The sequence below is a fragment of the Siniperca chuatsi genome, linkage group LG10 (assembly GCF_020085105.1).
Source record: "Siniperca chuatsi isolate FFG_IHB_CAS linkage group LG10, ASM2008510v1, whole genome shotgun sequence".
Taxonomy (NCBI): domain Eukaryota; kingdom Metazoa; phylum Chordata; class Actinopteri; order Centrarchiformes; family Sinipercidae; genus Siniperca; species Siniperca chuatsi.
In genome coordinates, this window is record NC_058051.1 from 10,636,504 (window position 1) to 10,653,134 (window position 16,631).

The following is a 16,631-nucleotide window of genomic DNA, read 5'->3' on the forward strand; positions in this document are numbered from 1 at the left end:
ATGCCTCTCAATTTCCTAAAGCCCATGGTGACATATTCAAACTGCATGTTTTATCCAAAGTTTCAGTTTCTACGGTGACCGACGAGGGCAAACGCACTGCAACACATGCAAATAGACAAAACACAAGCAAATTAAGAAAACATCTTCGTCAATTTGAAACTGACGAAGACGAAATGAAACGCGCTGCAAATACACACGACGACAACGGAAGTGTTTCCAGAGAACACTAAAAAGGTTTGTGAAATCAGTCGGGTCCGTACATGGATCCGTATCATCCGTTCATTGTTTTTTGTTTTGTTTTATTTTGTAATGTAAAGACAAAGTTTGAAAAGCATGTTTGAAACTGAAAATCAAGGTAAATTTGAAGGAATTTGAAAAAAAAATGTTGGAAAACTAGTTAATCAGAGATAATAACCAGGTTCGTAGGTAATGACAGACGGACTGTAGCCTGTTATGAACGTTGGCGTGACCAAGTGCACATAAGTGCATAAATAATTCCACTTTTTCGCTCTGCAAGGTCTTGCGAGGTGCACACAGCGGCCACTTTGAGCGCATGCGCAGAGTAGAGCAGTAGCAGAAATTAGAAACCCACAACATAAACAAACGGATGGCACACGGACCCGACTTCAATAACTTCATGTGTCCAAGCCGTGTTCAACTTTGTAATGTTGTGGTGGAAACTCATAGTTAATACTTATGTTTTATGTTCATAATAATATCATTATGATATCACCTTTGTTCATGTGCAATGATATTCATGGTTTTGTATGATGCAGCATATGTTGACCTCGTCTCAGAAGCTGTTCCCTAGAGACGTGTTTGATGAAGATAAACAAGCCTTGGGGCTCACATTCCAGAGTCTAAACTCATCAGACAAGCCTTGGGGATGCCATTCCAGAAGTATAGACTTAAACAAAAAACAAACAAAACAAACAAACAAAGAAAAAAACAGTGCTTGTGCTCTTAGTTTGGATGTGACAAACAGTGATAGATAATCAGAAAGGTGTGCGATCAGGATCTGCTGTAGCCAAATTGGTGTGTGAGGTCACAACCCTCTATGACAAGATGTACAAATACTGAACTGTATGCTCGTGTGATTTCAGTAGCTTTGCAAACCGATTCAGATCTTTACTGATTTCATTAAAGGTCTTTAAAAACTTTGATGACTGCCTCCGAACGTTTGATTTCAACCACAGTGTTGTGGTGTTTGACATGTTGTCAAATTAATGAAGATGCTTTCTTAATTTGCTTGTGTTTTTGTGTTGCTAGTGCGTTTGCCCTTGTCGGCATGTATGGTAGTTCCCTACCATAGAAGTAATTCATATTTGAGGAGCTGGAACCAGTGATTTTTTTTGGTGACTTACATGATTAATTATCAAAATTGTTGCTTTCTGTGGATCAATCATTTCGTTAATCGATTTATCTCTATAAATAGCTATTGCTATTTTAAATAGTAGTTGTACTGATATTAATTATGGACTGGATAATGAACTATAGATGATTATAAACTGTTGCCATAAAGTTGAAAGCATACTTTTGTCTAGAATATCATTCAATGTTGTAGCATTATGTGCCTTCATTGGAATAAAGGGACCTGGCCCAAACCGTGACAAGGAGGCTCAGATCATAAGACAAGGCAAGGCATTTATTTGTATAGCATCATTCAACAACAAGGCAATTCAAAGTGCTTTACATAAGACATGAAGGCATTAAGACAGGATATAAAAGAAACACAAGACAATATAAAAAGACACACACATTTTAAACTAATTGAAACAAAGTCAAATAGAAGATAGAATGGAATAAGACAGATTAAACAGTAGAAAGTGTGTCAGAAAGTCCCACCCAGTCTGTCTGTTGTGGTTGACCATGTCAGATGCAGCACTGAGATCTAATAATAACAAGACTGAAAGTTAAGCTTTTGAGCTGTTGTTAAGCTGTTGAAAATCAGCCTTTTCAATATGAGCCTATAGTTCTTCATTACTGAGGTGTCTAAATTGTCCTTTTTTAAGAGTGGCTTAATAACTGCAGTTTTTCAGGGCTGTGGAAAATAGCCGGAGAGTAGAGGAGGGTTGACTATTTGATTCCATGCAGTTGAAAACATGTTTGAAAAAGCATGTAGGGAGAATATCAAGGCAGCCGAAGGAGGATTTCAAATGTTGCACAATTTCCTCTAAGGTTATATTGTTAATAGGATCAAATTGTGTCATGCTAATTGAATTAGTTTTAAGTGGACACAAGGACAATACAGACCCTATATCCGATATGGAGGAACCGACAACTCTGAATTTTGTAAGTAAAGAATGAGTGCAAATTCATTGTGTGATTTAGTGGATAAAAGCTCAGAGGCTACTGACACAGGAGGGTTTGCCAGCTTGTCAACAGTAGCAAATAAGGCTTGTGCATTATTGTGTTTTTCTTACTAGAAACAACCTTCACACTAATGGGGGCAATGTCATCAATAACAAACTGTATGTAATTTTAGAACTGAAATTATCTACAAGGTCACTGACTGAGACCCAAGCAGGGGCAGGTGTAGAAGACAAAGCCTGAATATATATTTTACTGGTGTTTTCAGTGATATACCATTTTGTGATGAACTCTGGTTGAGCATTTGTGAGCACTGAGAAGTCATCTTTAAGAAAACACAGGAATGATCACAGAGAGCAACATCAGTCACCACAACCTTAGAAATGTTAAGACCCTTGCAGATTATTAAGTCTAGAGTGTGCCTTTAATGTGTGTGGGCATGCTGAGTCAGTTCATAGTTATCCAGACTACAACACAGTTCTTCAGTACTGCTGTCCTGGGGGTTGTCAACATTAATGTTGAAATCACCAACAATAACTACACAGTCAAAGTTAATGCAGATGATAGACAGCAGCAAAATCATCAAAAAAAGTTGCAGAATATTTAGGTGGCCTGTTGATGTTGAGGAATTCAACTAAAGAGCAACATATTCAAAAGACACACTTGTACATATGTTATGTCCATCTACTTATAGCCCATATAGTGTAGTTAAGACTGCAGTTACCCTGCCACACACTGGAGGGCGCTATTAGGACATGGAAGTATTGTATTAGGAACATTCCACTGTAATGGTCCAACACGGAAATTCACCTCGGAAGAAACACGGATTGCACTTCACTAGTTCCGCTAAGAAAAAACAGCAAATACAGCCCTCCTTATATCTGGCATCGACCAGTGATTGACCGTACGGCTGGAAACTGGCATAATTCGGCAGTGTTGATGCTAAGTAGAGCATGCATCAGCATTAATCAGTGTGACGGAGTTTTAACAGAAGATATGAGCAGGGTGTGGATGTGCTGATAGCCTGGTAGCAAGCTCTCCTGTTTGTGTTGTGGTGGTGATGGAGAATATTGAGGAGTCTTTGCCCCTTCGGATCACCCCTACCGTCCAGGCGCTGAGCTCCGCACTGCGGGGGAAGCATGAAAATGTCCCCGATTCCAGCCGGGGAAAGGGCGACAGGATCTTCCCCGAACCGGAGAAGCTTTGGTTCAAGGAGAGTAGCGCTAAAAACCTGCGTAACAGGGACTTCTTGTCGCCAACCACGATGCTTAACACGCTGTATGCGGACGGACAGGTTGGTTTGGATGATACCTGTTGGGGTTGCCAGCATTTTATTGGGATTAATGCTCATTTCGCGGTGTTTTCTGTCTCATCATTTTCCGTTAACGCAAGATGAACCGAAAATAGCTCTTAGCTGAAAAGCCGTTTACACCCCCCACACACACACATTAACCGGTAACAATAACGGTGATGTTCGACAAAACTGGTTAACACGTAGAACGTCTTATGCTAAGAAAGTCTACATGTTATTCTTCCGCTAAGCAGTATAGTTCCTGGACAGTTGCTATAGGTGTCATGTTTCCTATAGTGTGAGGGATTTTGTCTAGCGCAGTAATATTTAAATGACGGAAGGTGACCAGAACTATCAGCTTTATAACGCTCAACTGATTCCAACTGCCTGTCTGAAGAAGAAGGTTAAAGCTAACTTGAATCCCACAAATCAAAGAACACCTAAAACCTTGAATACATTTGAATGAAACTGAGATAGCTAAATCCCCCGATTTGCTGAGTGGCGGCTGACATTCCCCCATCATGATCGACCACAGCCTGCGGCAGTAATTATTTACCCATGAGTGGTGGATGCAATATGGGTCAGACTGACAGACAAGCACAGCTGCAAGCCAGAAACGCGAAGCTAGCTGTGCTACAACTGGGGTGGCGCAAAACACACGAAGGCCTATGTCCGAGCGTAAATTATTTTAACAAATGCATCTTTGAACCCCCACCCCTGGCACGTTGCATCTCTGGACGTGTTCTTGCATCATTGTGTAGGAGAATGCAATTTTTTTTGCATGTAGAACACTTCATCATAAGTATGTATTGTGTTTTTAAGCACCGCCGATGTGCTGATATGGGTTTTTGAAGCAGATACCAACATCTATTATTATTCCACCGATATTTTTCCACTGACTGGTATGCATTTTTGTACCTTTTTTTGGTTGTTGTTTTTATTTCACACTTGCTTTTGCAATGTAAGCGTCTGTTTCCCATGCCTTTGAATTAAATTGAATTATAAGGATGATGCATGTGCTAAATAGGCTACGTTTTTCAGACATGCATATCTTAAGGTAAGAGCTAAAAAACCCCCAACTAATTTCAAAGTATTAAATTATATACTAATAATATCAAAATACCAATTCCAAAATACTAAAGTTGCTGTTAAAAGGAGATATCTTACAGTATCAACTGATATCAATTGCTTGCCAGTATACTGTATCAGACCACCTCTAGTACTTGGCAAATATGCACATGTAATTACCTGAAATTCAGTGTTTTCCCCTCATGTCTTTCCCTCCTCACACAGTGGCATATACTTTTTCATGCATACATGTATATGTGTCTCTAATCGTTCCCTTTATCCTACCAGGTCCCTCCAGCAGTGATGTCCAGGGTCCTGTCCCTCCATGGCAGTGGGGTTCTCCCTGTGGCTGGTGGGGAGGTAATGGGTGAGGGGTTGAGGGTGAGGGTAGATCGGGCCACAGCCTTCAGGGCTGTCCTGGCAGGTGGAGCCACAGAGTACCTGAAGCCCTCAAGTCAGAGGCAAGGGTGTGTGGTGCTCAACTGCCCCGCACTTCACCCTAAACCCAACACACCAACTCCTGATACACTGACTCTGGGCCATCTGAGGACTGTTTTGTTGGCTGACCACATGGGGGTGCTGTTGAGAAGACAGGGGTGAGTCTGGGGGTTAATTCCAGCATGAAGGAAGGGGCTTGTGAATGAAAGGATATGGATATATATATATATATATGTATATGGACAATTTTGAAACATTGACTGGTTTCTGCTTGTAAAAAAGATTTGCTCTGCTTTATAGCATTGTAAATTGAATATCTTTGGGTTTTGGACTGTTTGGACAAAATAAACAATTTGAAGATGTCACCTTGGGTTCTATGAAATTTTAATGGGTATTTTTCAATATCTTCTGACATATTAAAAACTAAATTGCCTAAATGATTATTCAGTTAATTGAAAGTAAAGTAAGTAAGTAAGTAAGTAAAGTAACTGACAGATGAATTGTTTATGAAAATAATTTTCAATTGCAGCCATAGATTAAAAATGCTGCTGTGATCAGTATCAATCTCCTTAACTGTCTCAGATTTGTAGTGTCCTATTGCCCCATGCTTCCCGAAGACAGCGACATCATCACCTTTCTCCGAGCTCTGGGCATCGATTGGCCGTCAGCCCCATCCAATTGGACCAACGAGGAGCGAGAGGAGAAGATTCAGGAGGCGCTGGAGAACTCCCCGTACAGAGAGAGGGAAACGGAGAGAGGCAGGAGGACCAGTGGAGGAGGAGGGAGGAAAGCGGAGGAGGGGGAGAACGAGGGAGCTCTCAGGGTCAACCTGAAACGAGTGTTCCAGGAGGAGGGGCTGCTGGGATACGACCCCAGCCTTGGTACCAGCACAGGTGAGGCCACAAGGGGGCATGTTTGATTCAGATGTTAATTTTGAGGATCCAATGTGTGTCCATTTTTGCTACAGTTAATGGTTATGTAGTAAGGTGTTGTTTTTTTTTCTAAGTCATTTTGCATTTTGTGAGGGGAAAAAAGCAGGCTGTGTGACAAGCACTTTGGTTCCACAATGACCAAATGTCACAATTTCAGTGTTTGTATATCACTTTTATGTAAATGTTTTTGTAAACGCAACATAGCCTGCAACAAAGCAAAATAATGTTAACATACATACATCAGGCTGTCTGAGATGTGGCCCTTGACCTGTGGTCTATAATGGTTATTCAATTAAACAAACTAAATTAAGCTGCATTTGATAAGCCTTCTTCTAGTTCTACATTCATTTCCTTATTAATGTCTGACCATGTTAAAATCACTTAAAAGGTCAGTTCATCCAAATCACAGGCAAACATATTTCTTACTTATTCTAGTTGTATCTAGCCATGCAGATTTTGGTTTCATGTGCTGGGCTTTTTGAGATATGTTTCTGCTTGCTACCCCAAAACAATGGAACATGTCCTGTTCACAGCATTGAAAATGGAATTTGAGAAATTCAACAGCACCATGTCTTTACAGAAGCAATTTACTGGTTAGTCAGAGAAAAACTAATTAGCACTCTTCTTCTTTTCCTTGTTTTTCACTTATCGATAACTGGAATAGTGTGAAACCATTGACTGGACGGTTTATCGCGTCATCCACGTGCGTCCTCGTGCACTTACATGAGACAAACAAAACAGGGATCCACTCATAACAGAACTGCTCCCTAGCGCTACTGGAGGTCAAAAACACTACCGGGAACCTTTAACAGACAGATATGAGAGTAGTCTCACTAAGCTCTCTGCAAGAAGGCCAATTAGTAATTCCCCAAATTCCTTTAATAAATTGGCAGTGTTTCATGTGTTAACACACCTTTAGGTAAGAGAAAAGATTAGTAGGATAACAGATAGTTGGTACTATATATTTACTGGTAATGCATTGTTGGCATATCTTTTTCAGTACACAGAGACAGTGTTTCCCACCTGGCGCAATTGGACCTAGCCACAGCCGAGTGCACAGTGAGACACACACACACACACGCAAATATGCAGCCTACAGACACATTAACACTTTCCTTTTTTCTCATTAAAAATAACAGACAAACAAAGTATTGATTTGTATATCCTTGCTGCCTCTTTTATAGGTAGCCATGGTAACAGTGCTACATGTGACTTCCTGCCAGGATGAGTTCCGTCAGCAGCAGGTAGCAGTGCTGTGGAGAGCCAGTGGAGCGACACATACACAGGTAACTACACACTCACGCACACACAATCATGCATTGCATTGTGTTCCTTTTTTTATCTGTTTTGCTCTCTGTGTCTGCAGAGACATCTGGTGTGTGGGCCTGTGAAGACTCCTGGTTCTCACCTCACTGCTGCACAGTACCTGCAGTAAGACACATCACTTTCTTTTCTACGGTTGTGTCTGTTCTTTCCTTGTCTTTTCTCACCATTTCTATCTTTGTCTTTAGGTTTTGTATCTTTCCTCTTCCATCTGTCTCATCTTGTCTTCCAAGTCTCTTTTCCCTTCCCCTCTTCTTCTCCGCCTCCACTTGCCCTGCCCAGCTCTCCACCAAACAGATGTATATTATCACAAAAGACACTCACTAGGATTTTCCCTGCACTGTGAAATTGCAGTTCCAATTATACAAAATTAAAAGAACACTAGAAGGCGTTGATGCTGCTTTTTTTCATCTCTGTTATTGCTGTATATTATTAGCGCAGCTATCTGTGTAGATGAGACTTCTATTGTTTCTTTCTTCCTCCTCTCCTCCAGGCTGAGAAGAGGTCAGATGAAGGAGGCCTCAGAGATGAAGTATGGAGATCAAGTAGAAGGTGTGTGTACACATAAAGCAGTGTGTGTATTTATGTGCGTGCTCATATGCTACTTACTTATGAAACTGACCTGACTGATACTCATTACCATTAACTGTAGACAAAGTGAATTAACTGTCGTGAAACACTGCCTCCTCCTCCTCGTCCTCTTGTAGGTCAGACATGGGATGACATCATCAGGGTCATGACCTCTGCCACTGTCAGATTTGAGCTGCTGTCAACGGTCCACACCAGTCCTGTGAGTCATCATACAGTTGTGTTTGCACCTGATAGTGTCATGCTATGTGTGTATTTGTCCCCACTGATATTGATTAGTTTTACAAGCTTGTCCGTTATGAATGCCTTTCTGTTCACGCAGACACTGATGACAGTTTGATCTTTGATGTAATTAGTTGAGTCAGAATGACTGAAAGCTGTCTGTTTAGGTGACACTGGATGTCCAGAGGGAAGGGAGCGTGTCCACCAAAGGGCCAAGAGGAGGAGTGTTTGTGATGTATAACTGTGCCAGACTGCACACTCTGTTCGACAGCTACGAGAGAGGAGTGGAGAAAGGTGAGAGTTGTGCATTGCAAGAGATTCATGTTTTATTTCTCCGATCAACACCATTACAAACAACCACTGACTCAGACTGCTGTGCCCTGGAAGTATTCTCTTAACCTCAGAATGGAAGACAAAGACAAACTTAATAAAAGCCAAGAAAATCCATATTTCAATTAAAAAGAAGCAGGGACAGCAAGTGCGGGAGTTGACAATCTTAGTCAGCAGGAGTGTGATTCGATTGAATTAAATTTTATTTATATAGCGCCAATTCATAACCGAAGTTGTCTCATTGCACTTTTCCTATAGAGCAGGTCTAGACCATACTCTTTATGATATTATTTACAGAGACCCAACAGTTCCCACTATGAACAAGCACTTGGCGACAGTGGCAAAGAAAAACTAAATTTTAACAGGCAGAAACCTTGAGCAGAACCTAGGCTCTGGGTGGGCGGCCATCTGCCTTGACTAGTTGGGTTGGGGGGGAGAAAGCAGGAGGAATGAGAACATATAGTTGCACAATGCAAATTCCTCATAGAGATTTAAAATAATAGTAAATAAAACAGAGACCCAACAAATGCAACAATGCAAATACCACGTAGAATTTTTTATTTTTGGGGGGGCCAGCCCTAACCATAAGCTTTATCAAAGAGGAAGTTCTTAAGCCTAAATAAATGTGGAGATGGTGAGTACCTCCCGAACCCAAACTGGGATCTGATTCCACAGGAGAGGAGCTTGATAACTGAAGGCTCTGGCTCCCATTCTACTTTTGGAGACTCTAGGAACCATAAGTAACCCTGCATTCTGGAAGCGCAGTGTTCTAATGGAGTAATAAGGTATTATGAGCTCTTTAAGATACAACGGTGCTTTGTTGGTGAGGAGAAGGATTTTAAATTCTATTCTGGATTTGACAGGGAGCCAATGCAGAGAAGCTAATATTGGAGAAATATGATCACTTTTCCTAGTTCAGTACATATGCCACAGCATTCTGGAGCAACTGGAGAGTCTTAAAGGACTTATTCAGGCAGCCTGATAATACGGAATTGCAATAATCCAGCCTAGAAGTTCAGCATAATTTTGATGTGCCTGTCCAATGTTACGTAGGTGAAAAAGGGCAGTCCTTGAAGTTTGTTTTATGTGGGAGTTAAAGGACAAATCCTGATCAAAGATAACTCCGAGGTTCCTTACGTTGGTGCAAGAGGCCATCTAGATTAACTATATCTTTAATTTTGTCTGAGTTTAACATCAGAAAATTGCATGTCATCCAAGTTTTTATGTCCTTAAGACATGCTTTAAGTTTAGCTAACTGATTTATTGTTAACATGTACAAATTGAGATCGATCTGGAAGACAGGATTTAAACCAGCTTAGTGCGGTTCCTTTAATGCCAATCAAATGTTCCAGTCATCTGCAATAGGATGTGATGGTCAATGGTGTTGAATGCAGCACTAAGATCTAACAAGTCAGAGACAAGTCCATTGTCTGATGCAATTAAAAGGTCATTTGTAATTTTCACCAGTGCTGTCTCTGTGCTATGATGCACTCTAAATCCTGACTGAAAATCCTCAAATAAACTATTGTTATGTAGAAAGTCACACAACTGATTGGCGACTGCTTTCTCCAGTATTTTAGAGAGAAAGGGAAGGTTAAGATATAAATCTGTAAGAGGTTTAATTACAGCTACTTTAAAGGACTGTGGTACATAGCCTTTTAATAAAGTGCTAACTAAGGGTGAAACTTCTTTAAGCAACCTATTGAGATGGGGTCCAAGAGACAGGTTGATGGCTTAGATAGGAAAAGTGCAATGAGATAACTTCTGTTATGAATTAGCGCTATGTAAATAAAATTGAATGAATGAGATGAAGAAATCGTTGAAGTTGGTAAAGATCGATGGGAGAAAAGCAGTCTAAATATATATCAGGTTTTACAGCTGTTTCTAAGGTTCCTGTGTTTGAAGATAAATCGGTACCGGTTGAGGGCAGGAGGTGATGAATTTTGTCTCTAATAATTAGAATTGTAACATTAAAGCAGCTCATGAAGTGTCACTACTGAGGGCTATAGGAATACATGGCTCAATAGAGCTGTGACTCTCTGTCAGTCTGGCTACAGTGCTGAAAAGAAACCTGGTGGTTGTTCTTATTTTCCTCTATTAATGATCAGTAATAGGCTGCTCTGGCATTACGAAGGGCCTTCCTATATGTTTTAAGAGTATCTGGCCAGACTACACAAGATTCTTCCAGATTGGTGGAATGCCATTTCCTTTCAAGTTTTCGCGATGTTTGCTTTAATTTGCGGGTTTGGGGGTTATACCATTTGTTTTATTATCTTCTTTTTTAGAGGGGCAATAGAGTCGAGTGTAGTTCGCAGTGAGCCTGCAGCATCAACAAGATGATCAATTTGGGAGGGACTGAAGTTAGCATAGGAGTCCTCTTTTATATTGAGACATGGTTTTGAATCAAATGCAGATGGAATCATTTCCTTAAATTTAGCTACAGCACTATCAGATAGACATCTAGTATAAGAATTTTTGCCTAATGGTGTGTAGTCCAGTAATAGGAGTTCAAAAGTTATTAAATAAAAATAATAAGATAAGATAAGAATTCTGTGGAAAGACTATTAAATGTCCAATTTCAATGCCATATATGAGAACAAGGTTGAGGGTCTGGTTAAAACAGTGAGTAGGTTTATGAAGCCAATTAAATCTAATACTGAGATAAACGCAGTACTAAGGCTATCATTATCAATGTCTACATGAATATTAAAATCACTGACAATAATTACTTTATCTGTTTTAAGTACTAAACTTGATAAAAATATAAAATATTAATAATTCATTTTTGTGATCTCCGATTTGCTTAACACGTTGGTGGTAACGACACCCAATTTAATAATTTCTGAGTTCTCAGACCATTTTTCACTATTGAGAATGACTCCCGGATGGGAGCCAAAACGTACTATATTTACGCTTACCCTTAGCCAGCAGTTTTAAATAGGATTCAACGTCGCCCGCTCTGGCTCCAAGAATACATTTGACTATGGTCCCTGGTGTCACTAACTTCAAGTTTCTCAAGATAGAGCTGCCAATAATCAGAGTTGGTTGATGATATTCTTTGATAAGTTACAGCCTGATTTTAATTGCTTTCATGTAAAAGTGGGGGAGAGGGGGAGGGGAGAGGGAAGCACAATGCAAATACCACCTAGAATTTTAAAATAGTAATAATGTAATGGTAGTGATAATATTAATAAATTAATAATAGGAATGACAGTCATAGAAATAATAATGACAATAATAGTAACAGAGCCAATAACAACAACTGTAGTAGCAGTTGTCGAGCAGGTGGCCCACAACCACAGATCCAGTTTCTGCAGCTCCGGAGGTAGAAATACCTGCTGAAAGCGACAGAAGGAGAGAGGAGAGAAATGAGAAAGCCACTTGCTTCAGTGATGTAAAAGCCATCCGTAAATTAAAAAAATACTGCTGTATGGCAGGGGTCAGCAATTTGGTTTAACAGTGGGCCAGTTTTTACAACATTGTTCAATGGAGGGCCAACATAGTTTCACAGGCACGGTTTTATTTTTGAGCATTTTGTTTTGTTCTAGAATTAAACAGATTTATAAAACGGGTTATTTTAGGATTGTATCCGAGGGCATTTTTCCCATTAGTAAGTGCAGCAGCTTATGTTAATGTTTATTTGGCAAAAAAATCACTCACATATACAAATGTATGCGTTATGTTGCACTACGAGACTGACTGACAGGTTATCCACAATAAACAGTGACCTGTTTAATTTATGGTTGCATGGAAGTACTGTTGTTGTTGTTGCCTTAGGAAAAAAATAAGTCTATTAGACCGCTGTCACCTATTTGTGTGTTTGAGACGAAAATCATTGTTTATAAATAGATGTTACAAGACTGTTGGGATTTACTCAAGCCTTGTGTTAACAGTTACCTACAGTAGATTTGTGAAAAATTATTTAAAAAGGGAAAACTTCAGCTTTCATTTGTGGGACAAATATTTTTCTTGGAAGGCCAGAATTGGTCCACAGGCCGCAATTGGTCTACCACTACTGTATGGGGTCTAAGGTCAGTATGTCTACAATATTGATTTGTAACAAGTTGAAATCTGTGGATCAGCACATATGTTCACAGTTTTTCTGGCTGTTTATCTGCAGGTCTATACCCAGAAATCCCTGAAGGCTCCCAGCTAGACTTCTCTGCTTTGAAAGAAGAGGTACCACTTTATTCTCTTCTATAGTATTCTACTCTGTTCTGTCACTCTTTTCATTTCTTTAGATGTCCTTTGTTTTTATTTTTCTTTCTTACCATTAAAAATATGTTAGACTATAAATTGCCCACTTCATAAATCCCCACAGCAACATTTCAGTGTTAATTCTATCATGCTGTCTCTGTGGCTTGACTGACAGGGCGAGTGGCTTCTACTGTTCAATTATCTCATTCCGTTCTCCGAGCTGCTGGACCAATCAGGCCAAGCCTTAGACTGTGAAGGGGGAGGAGCCAGAGTCAATATTAAGACTGAACAGGTCAGGGGATAGAGATTAACAATCAATAGGCAATTTCAAAAGATGTGTATTAAACAAAAGTGTGCTGTTAAGATGTTTATCTAATGTGTTTGTGTTCCTCAGATCTGTAAATTCCTTGTGTCTCTCAGTAAAGACTTCAGCTCATACTACAACAGAGTCCATGTGCTGGGGGTGAGGATTTATTAACTGTATATATTCATATGTGTTTGTGTTTGTACAGTACAGTATATGTATAAATATATTAATTTATTCACTGAAAAGGAATTATAAGCACAGGAGATGTTAACTCCTACACTGAGTATTTGTGGATGAATGTCTGCAAATATGTATTTATTTATTTATGTATAAGTTTGTGAATTGTCTGCATGATTTTGTGTGTGTATGTGTGTTCCCTTCCTGTTGTACACCATATGGAGATGAGTGTGTTAATAGCCCATTGCCCCATCTGGTGACTTTTTGTCACTAACAGAATGTGATTACTGATGCAAAAAACCACCAGTTCAGTATGAGGTTAGCAATATTTTATCTTTTACGTATTTCTCTCTCTCTCTCTCTCTCTAAATCTCATTTTTGCCCACATCACCTATTCCCATTCTTTTTTCTCTTTCTTTAACTCTCCCACACACTTCCTCTTCCTCTTGTCTGTCCTTTCTTTCTTTCCAGGAGCCGTTGCCTCATCTCTTCAATCAGATGTTTTGTCGTCTGTATCTGTTAAGAGCATTGAGAGAGCTCTACCACAGCGCTCTGGACACCCTTAACCTTCCCCCCATCAGACAACTATAGCCTCAACATACCTCCTGACCCACATCATCTCACACAAACACACACTCACCTATGCTTTGCAATTGTAGCTTCATCATGTACACACTTCATTTAGCAATGAAAATGTATCCAGCTAAGACACAGTTTCACCTTTTCCTCTTTTTGGTGGTGTACAAACTCAGTGCGAGTTCAGCTTGATCTGGGCCGATTGATTTTCCTGGAAATTTTGAGCAGTTTGTATGTTGATATGTAAGAAATAGTTCGACATTTGGGGAAATATGCTTATTATTTTCGAGTTAGAGGAGAAGATTGATGTATGTATGGTAAATATGAAGCTACCACAAGCAGCCGGTTAGCTTGGCTTAGCATAGAGACTGGAAGCAGTGAATAGGAAGCACTGAAATAGCTAGCCTGGCTCTGTCCAAAGGTAACAAAATCCACCTTTCCCAAATGTCAAACTATTCCTTTAAGTTTGGATTATTTGCTAAATCTGGATGGAGAAGAGTCCCCTCCCATAAGCATACAAGGCATCAGAATTTTAACAGCTAAATGGGCCCAGATGGAATGCTTTTTTTCCGTTGAAGCCCTACTTTGTAATTTTAAATTCTACTCTAGTCATGTGAACGTACATTACATTTATATGAACTGAACCCTGGAACTTTTACTATGATTTTAGTGCCAAAATCCCACCTGTAGTCAAGACATTCCATCTAAACTGTAATAAGACTTGTTACACTTTCTAAATTGCCTCATTATTATCACAGTACCCTCCTATAAGTGTCTTAGTCTCTAGTCACTGCCTGAAGAAATATTTTTTACTTTTACTAAGCCTTGTTCAACTGTGGAAAGTCCCATTTCATGTATGTTACCCACCTTGTATTTATCAATGCCACACGAATATTTATTGTCAGTTACAAAAGAGATCTGTACAGAATATATATTCTGCATATGAATCTTAAGTGCTGTGTTCATATGATTATTCAGAGCCCTCCGATTAGTCACAATTATCCTGCTTGACAAATCACAAATGTTCAGTATCAAACAACATGTACCAGATGTAACAGGTGTTCATAAGTTATTGACAAAAAACGAACATTAGCAGCATTTAGGGCATTGTGCCATAACCTTAGGAAATGCATGAAATGGCATGAAAATAATATATATGGAGAGTTTTATGCCAAACATTTTATTTATAAATTTTGGTAGGGGAAGATAATGTCCTAAAATTGATCCTTCAGTATCTCTGAAATGTGAAATGTGTTGCCATTTCAGTTGACTACTGTCTGTTAAAATGTGCCATAGCTTGTTTTAACTTTCTGCTTCACATCATTTTGTAAGTTGGTGGGTTTTTTTTTAAGTGAATATCTCATGTTGGAACAAAACAGATAACATACATAGGTATAAAATATTTTGAAAACTCACTTCTCACTGCATTAAATGTTGTTTGATCCCTGCAAATGTCGCTTGTCCCTGAATGGTCTATGGAATTTTTTAAATGGACTTATCTTTTTTCCCTTTTTTCTTTTTTTTTTTTTTTTTAAATATTTTATTTACTATAGGACAGGGAATGGGATGTTTACAATATGCTGATTTATTTACAGTGACTGTCTTGTTAACCACTGCTGTAATTACCACAGTATTAAAGAAAGATGCAGAATGAGAGAATGAGGGACTTTTGTTTTTTTCTACTATGTACTGTTCGCTGTATCTGTAAACAGATACTGTATATAATAGATACAGTATGCTCACTTGTAGCCATTGGAGTGTTTCTCTAGCTGCCATGTTTTCAACACCTCAGGCCTCAACATCTCTGACCTTCTCCCATCTCTCATTCTTTTCTTCCTCCTCTTTGCCATCCTAACTCCCATCTCTCTTCCCTTTATTCTGTACTGTATTGTGTACTTGCATACAGAGCTTAAGCCTGCCTGTCCTAATGTTAGTGCCACTGGTCTTGGAAGTTCTTTCCAAAACCCTTTGATAGGAAGGGTTTGCAGCTGGAAACCAAACAGCTACAAGATGACTCAATTATTTACCAACAGTATAAAATAAAAAATTAAGTTAATAATTCAGAAAATGAAACAAAATAATAATCAGTCAGGCAACCATGCACAAGGTGGTAACATTTACATCTCAACTTTACAGGACATTCCTTCCTATCCTGAAAAATCTCTACATGTCTCTGACCCTTAAGTGTATTCGCCCATGTGAATGTAAATAATACTGTCAAACTCTCTCGTACACACATCTGTCCACCTACAGTTGATGTCTTTCCTGTCTTCAGAATTAAAATAACCATGACCACCTCGCTGTGTGTTGGTCTCTGGCTTCATTATCAAGAAAGATGTACATACTAATACTGTTATTCTAAAGATAAATCCCATCATGCTCCACTACCACACACTGCCCTTAGGCCACATATATCCAACAATAACCCACACACTGTATGGATATACAGTATATGCTATTACGAGTGATCTATCACTGTAGATACAACCCTGGTAATGTGATGTGCCATTTGTCTTGGATTCCTAACTTGCTTTATACTTCCCTCCTTTCTGATGATCATCACTTCCCTCTTTTGTATCTCATTTATAAAAGGAGGCACTGATTAATGGCGGATTACAAACCAAACTTTTGCTTCTTCAAAACCTCAGTTTAATTCCAAATTTGGTGGGCTACATCACATTTCTGCTCAGATTTTCTGTGATTTATCACATTAATTTATTTCTATGAACTATCCAGGGTGTGAATCCTGTGGACTGTGGTGATTTTATTTGCTCTTATGAAATAGTTATAGAGTGTACTCCAGGATAAAGTAAGAGACAGTTTTGATATGCATGCATTTGTTACTTCTAGGCTGGACTACTGCAATTCCTTA

At 39.3% G+C, this 16,631-nt stretch overlaps 1 protein-coding gene across 2 annotated transcripts; it reads left to right on the forward strand.

Moving 5' to 3' along the window:
- The first annotated feature begins 97 nt into the window (after positions 1-97).
- On the forward strand, positions 98-16,058 carry dalrd3 (DALR anticodon binding domain containing 3). 2 transcript variants are annotated; one of them, XM_044212391.1, is made up of 13 exons: positions 98-234; positions 4,958-5,265; positions 5,690-6,000; positions 7,040-7,098; positions 7,224-7,325; positions 7,406-7,470; positions 7,856-7,914; positions 8,070-8,152; positions 8,340-8,466; positions 12,623-12,681; positions 12,875-12,991; positions 13,094-13,162; positions 13,655-16,058. In XM_044212391.1, the coding sequence occupies exons 2-13, from the start codon at positions 4,973-4,975 to the stop codon at positions 13,772-13,774; spliced, it is 1,464 nt and encodes a 487-aa protein (XP_044068326.1). In that variant the 5' UTR covers positions 98-234; positions 4,958-4,972; the 3' UTR covers positions 13,775-16,058. The 2 variants fall into 2 exon arrangements, with proteins under 2 accessions (XP_044068326.1, XP_044068325.1); XM_044212390.1 differs by lacking the exon at positions 98-234 and adding an exon at positions 3,070-3,604.
- The last annotated feature ends 573 nt before the right edge of the window (positions 16,059-16,631 follow it).

What these genes read in the sequence shown, in the direction of transcription:
- dalrd3 (XM_044212390.1), top strand. Translation starts at nt 3,371, where the DNA reads ATGGAGAATATTGAGGAGTCTTTGCCCCTTCGGATCACCCCTACCGTC. An exon ending in GTATGGAGATCAAGTAGAAG is followed by an intron (nt 7,915 to 8,069) that starts GTGTGTGTACAC and finishes GTCCTCTTGTAG; the next exon opens with GTCAGACATGGGATGACATC. An exon ending in TCAATATTAAGACTGAACAG is followed by an intron (nt 12,992 to 13,093) that starts GTCAGGGGATAG and finishes TGTGTTCCTCAG; the next exon opens with ATCTGTAAATTCCTTGTGTC.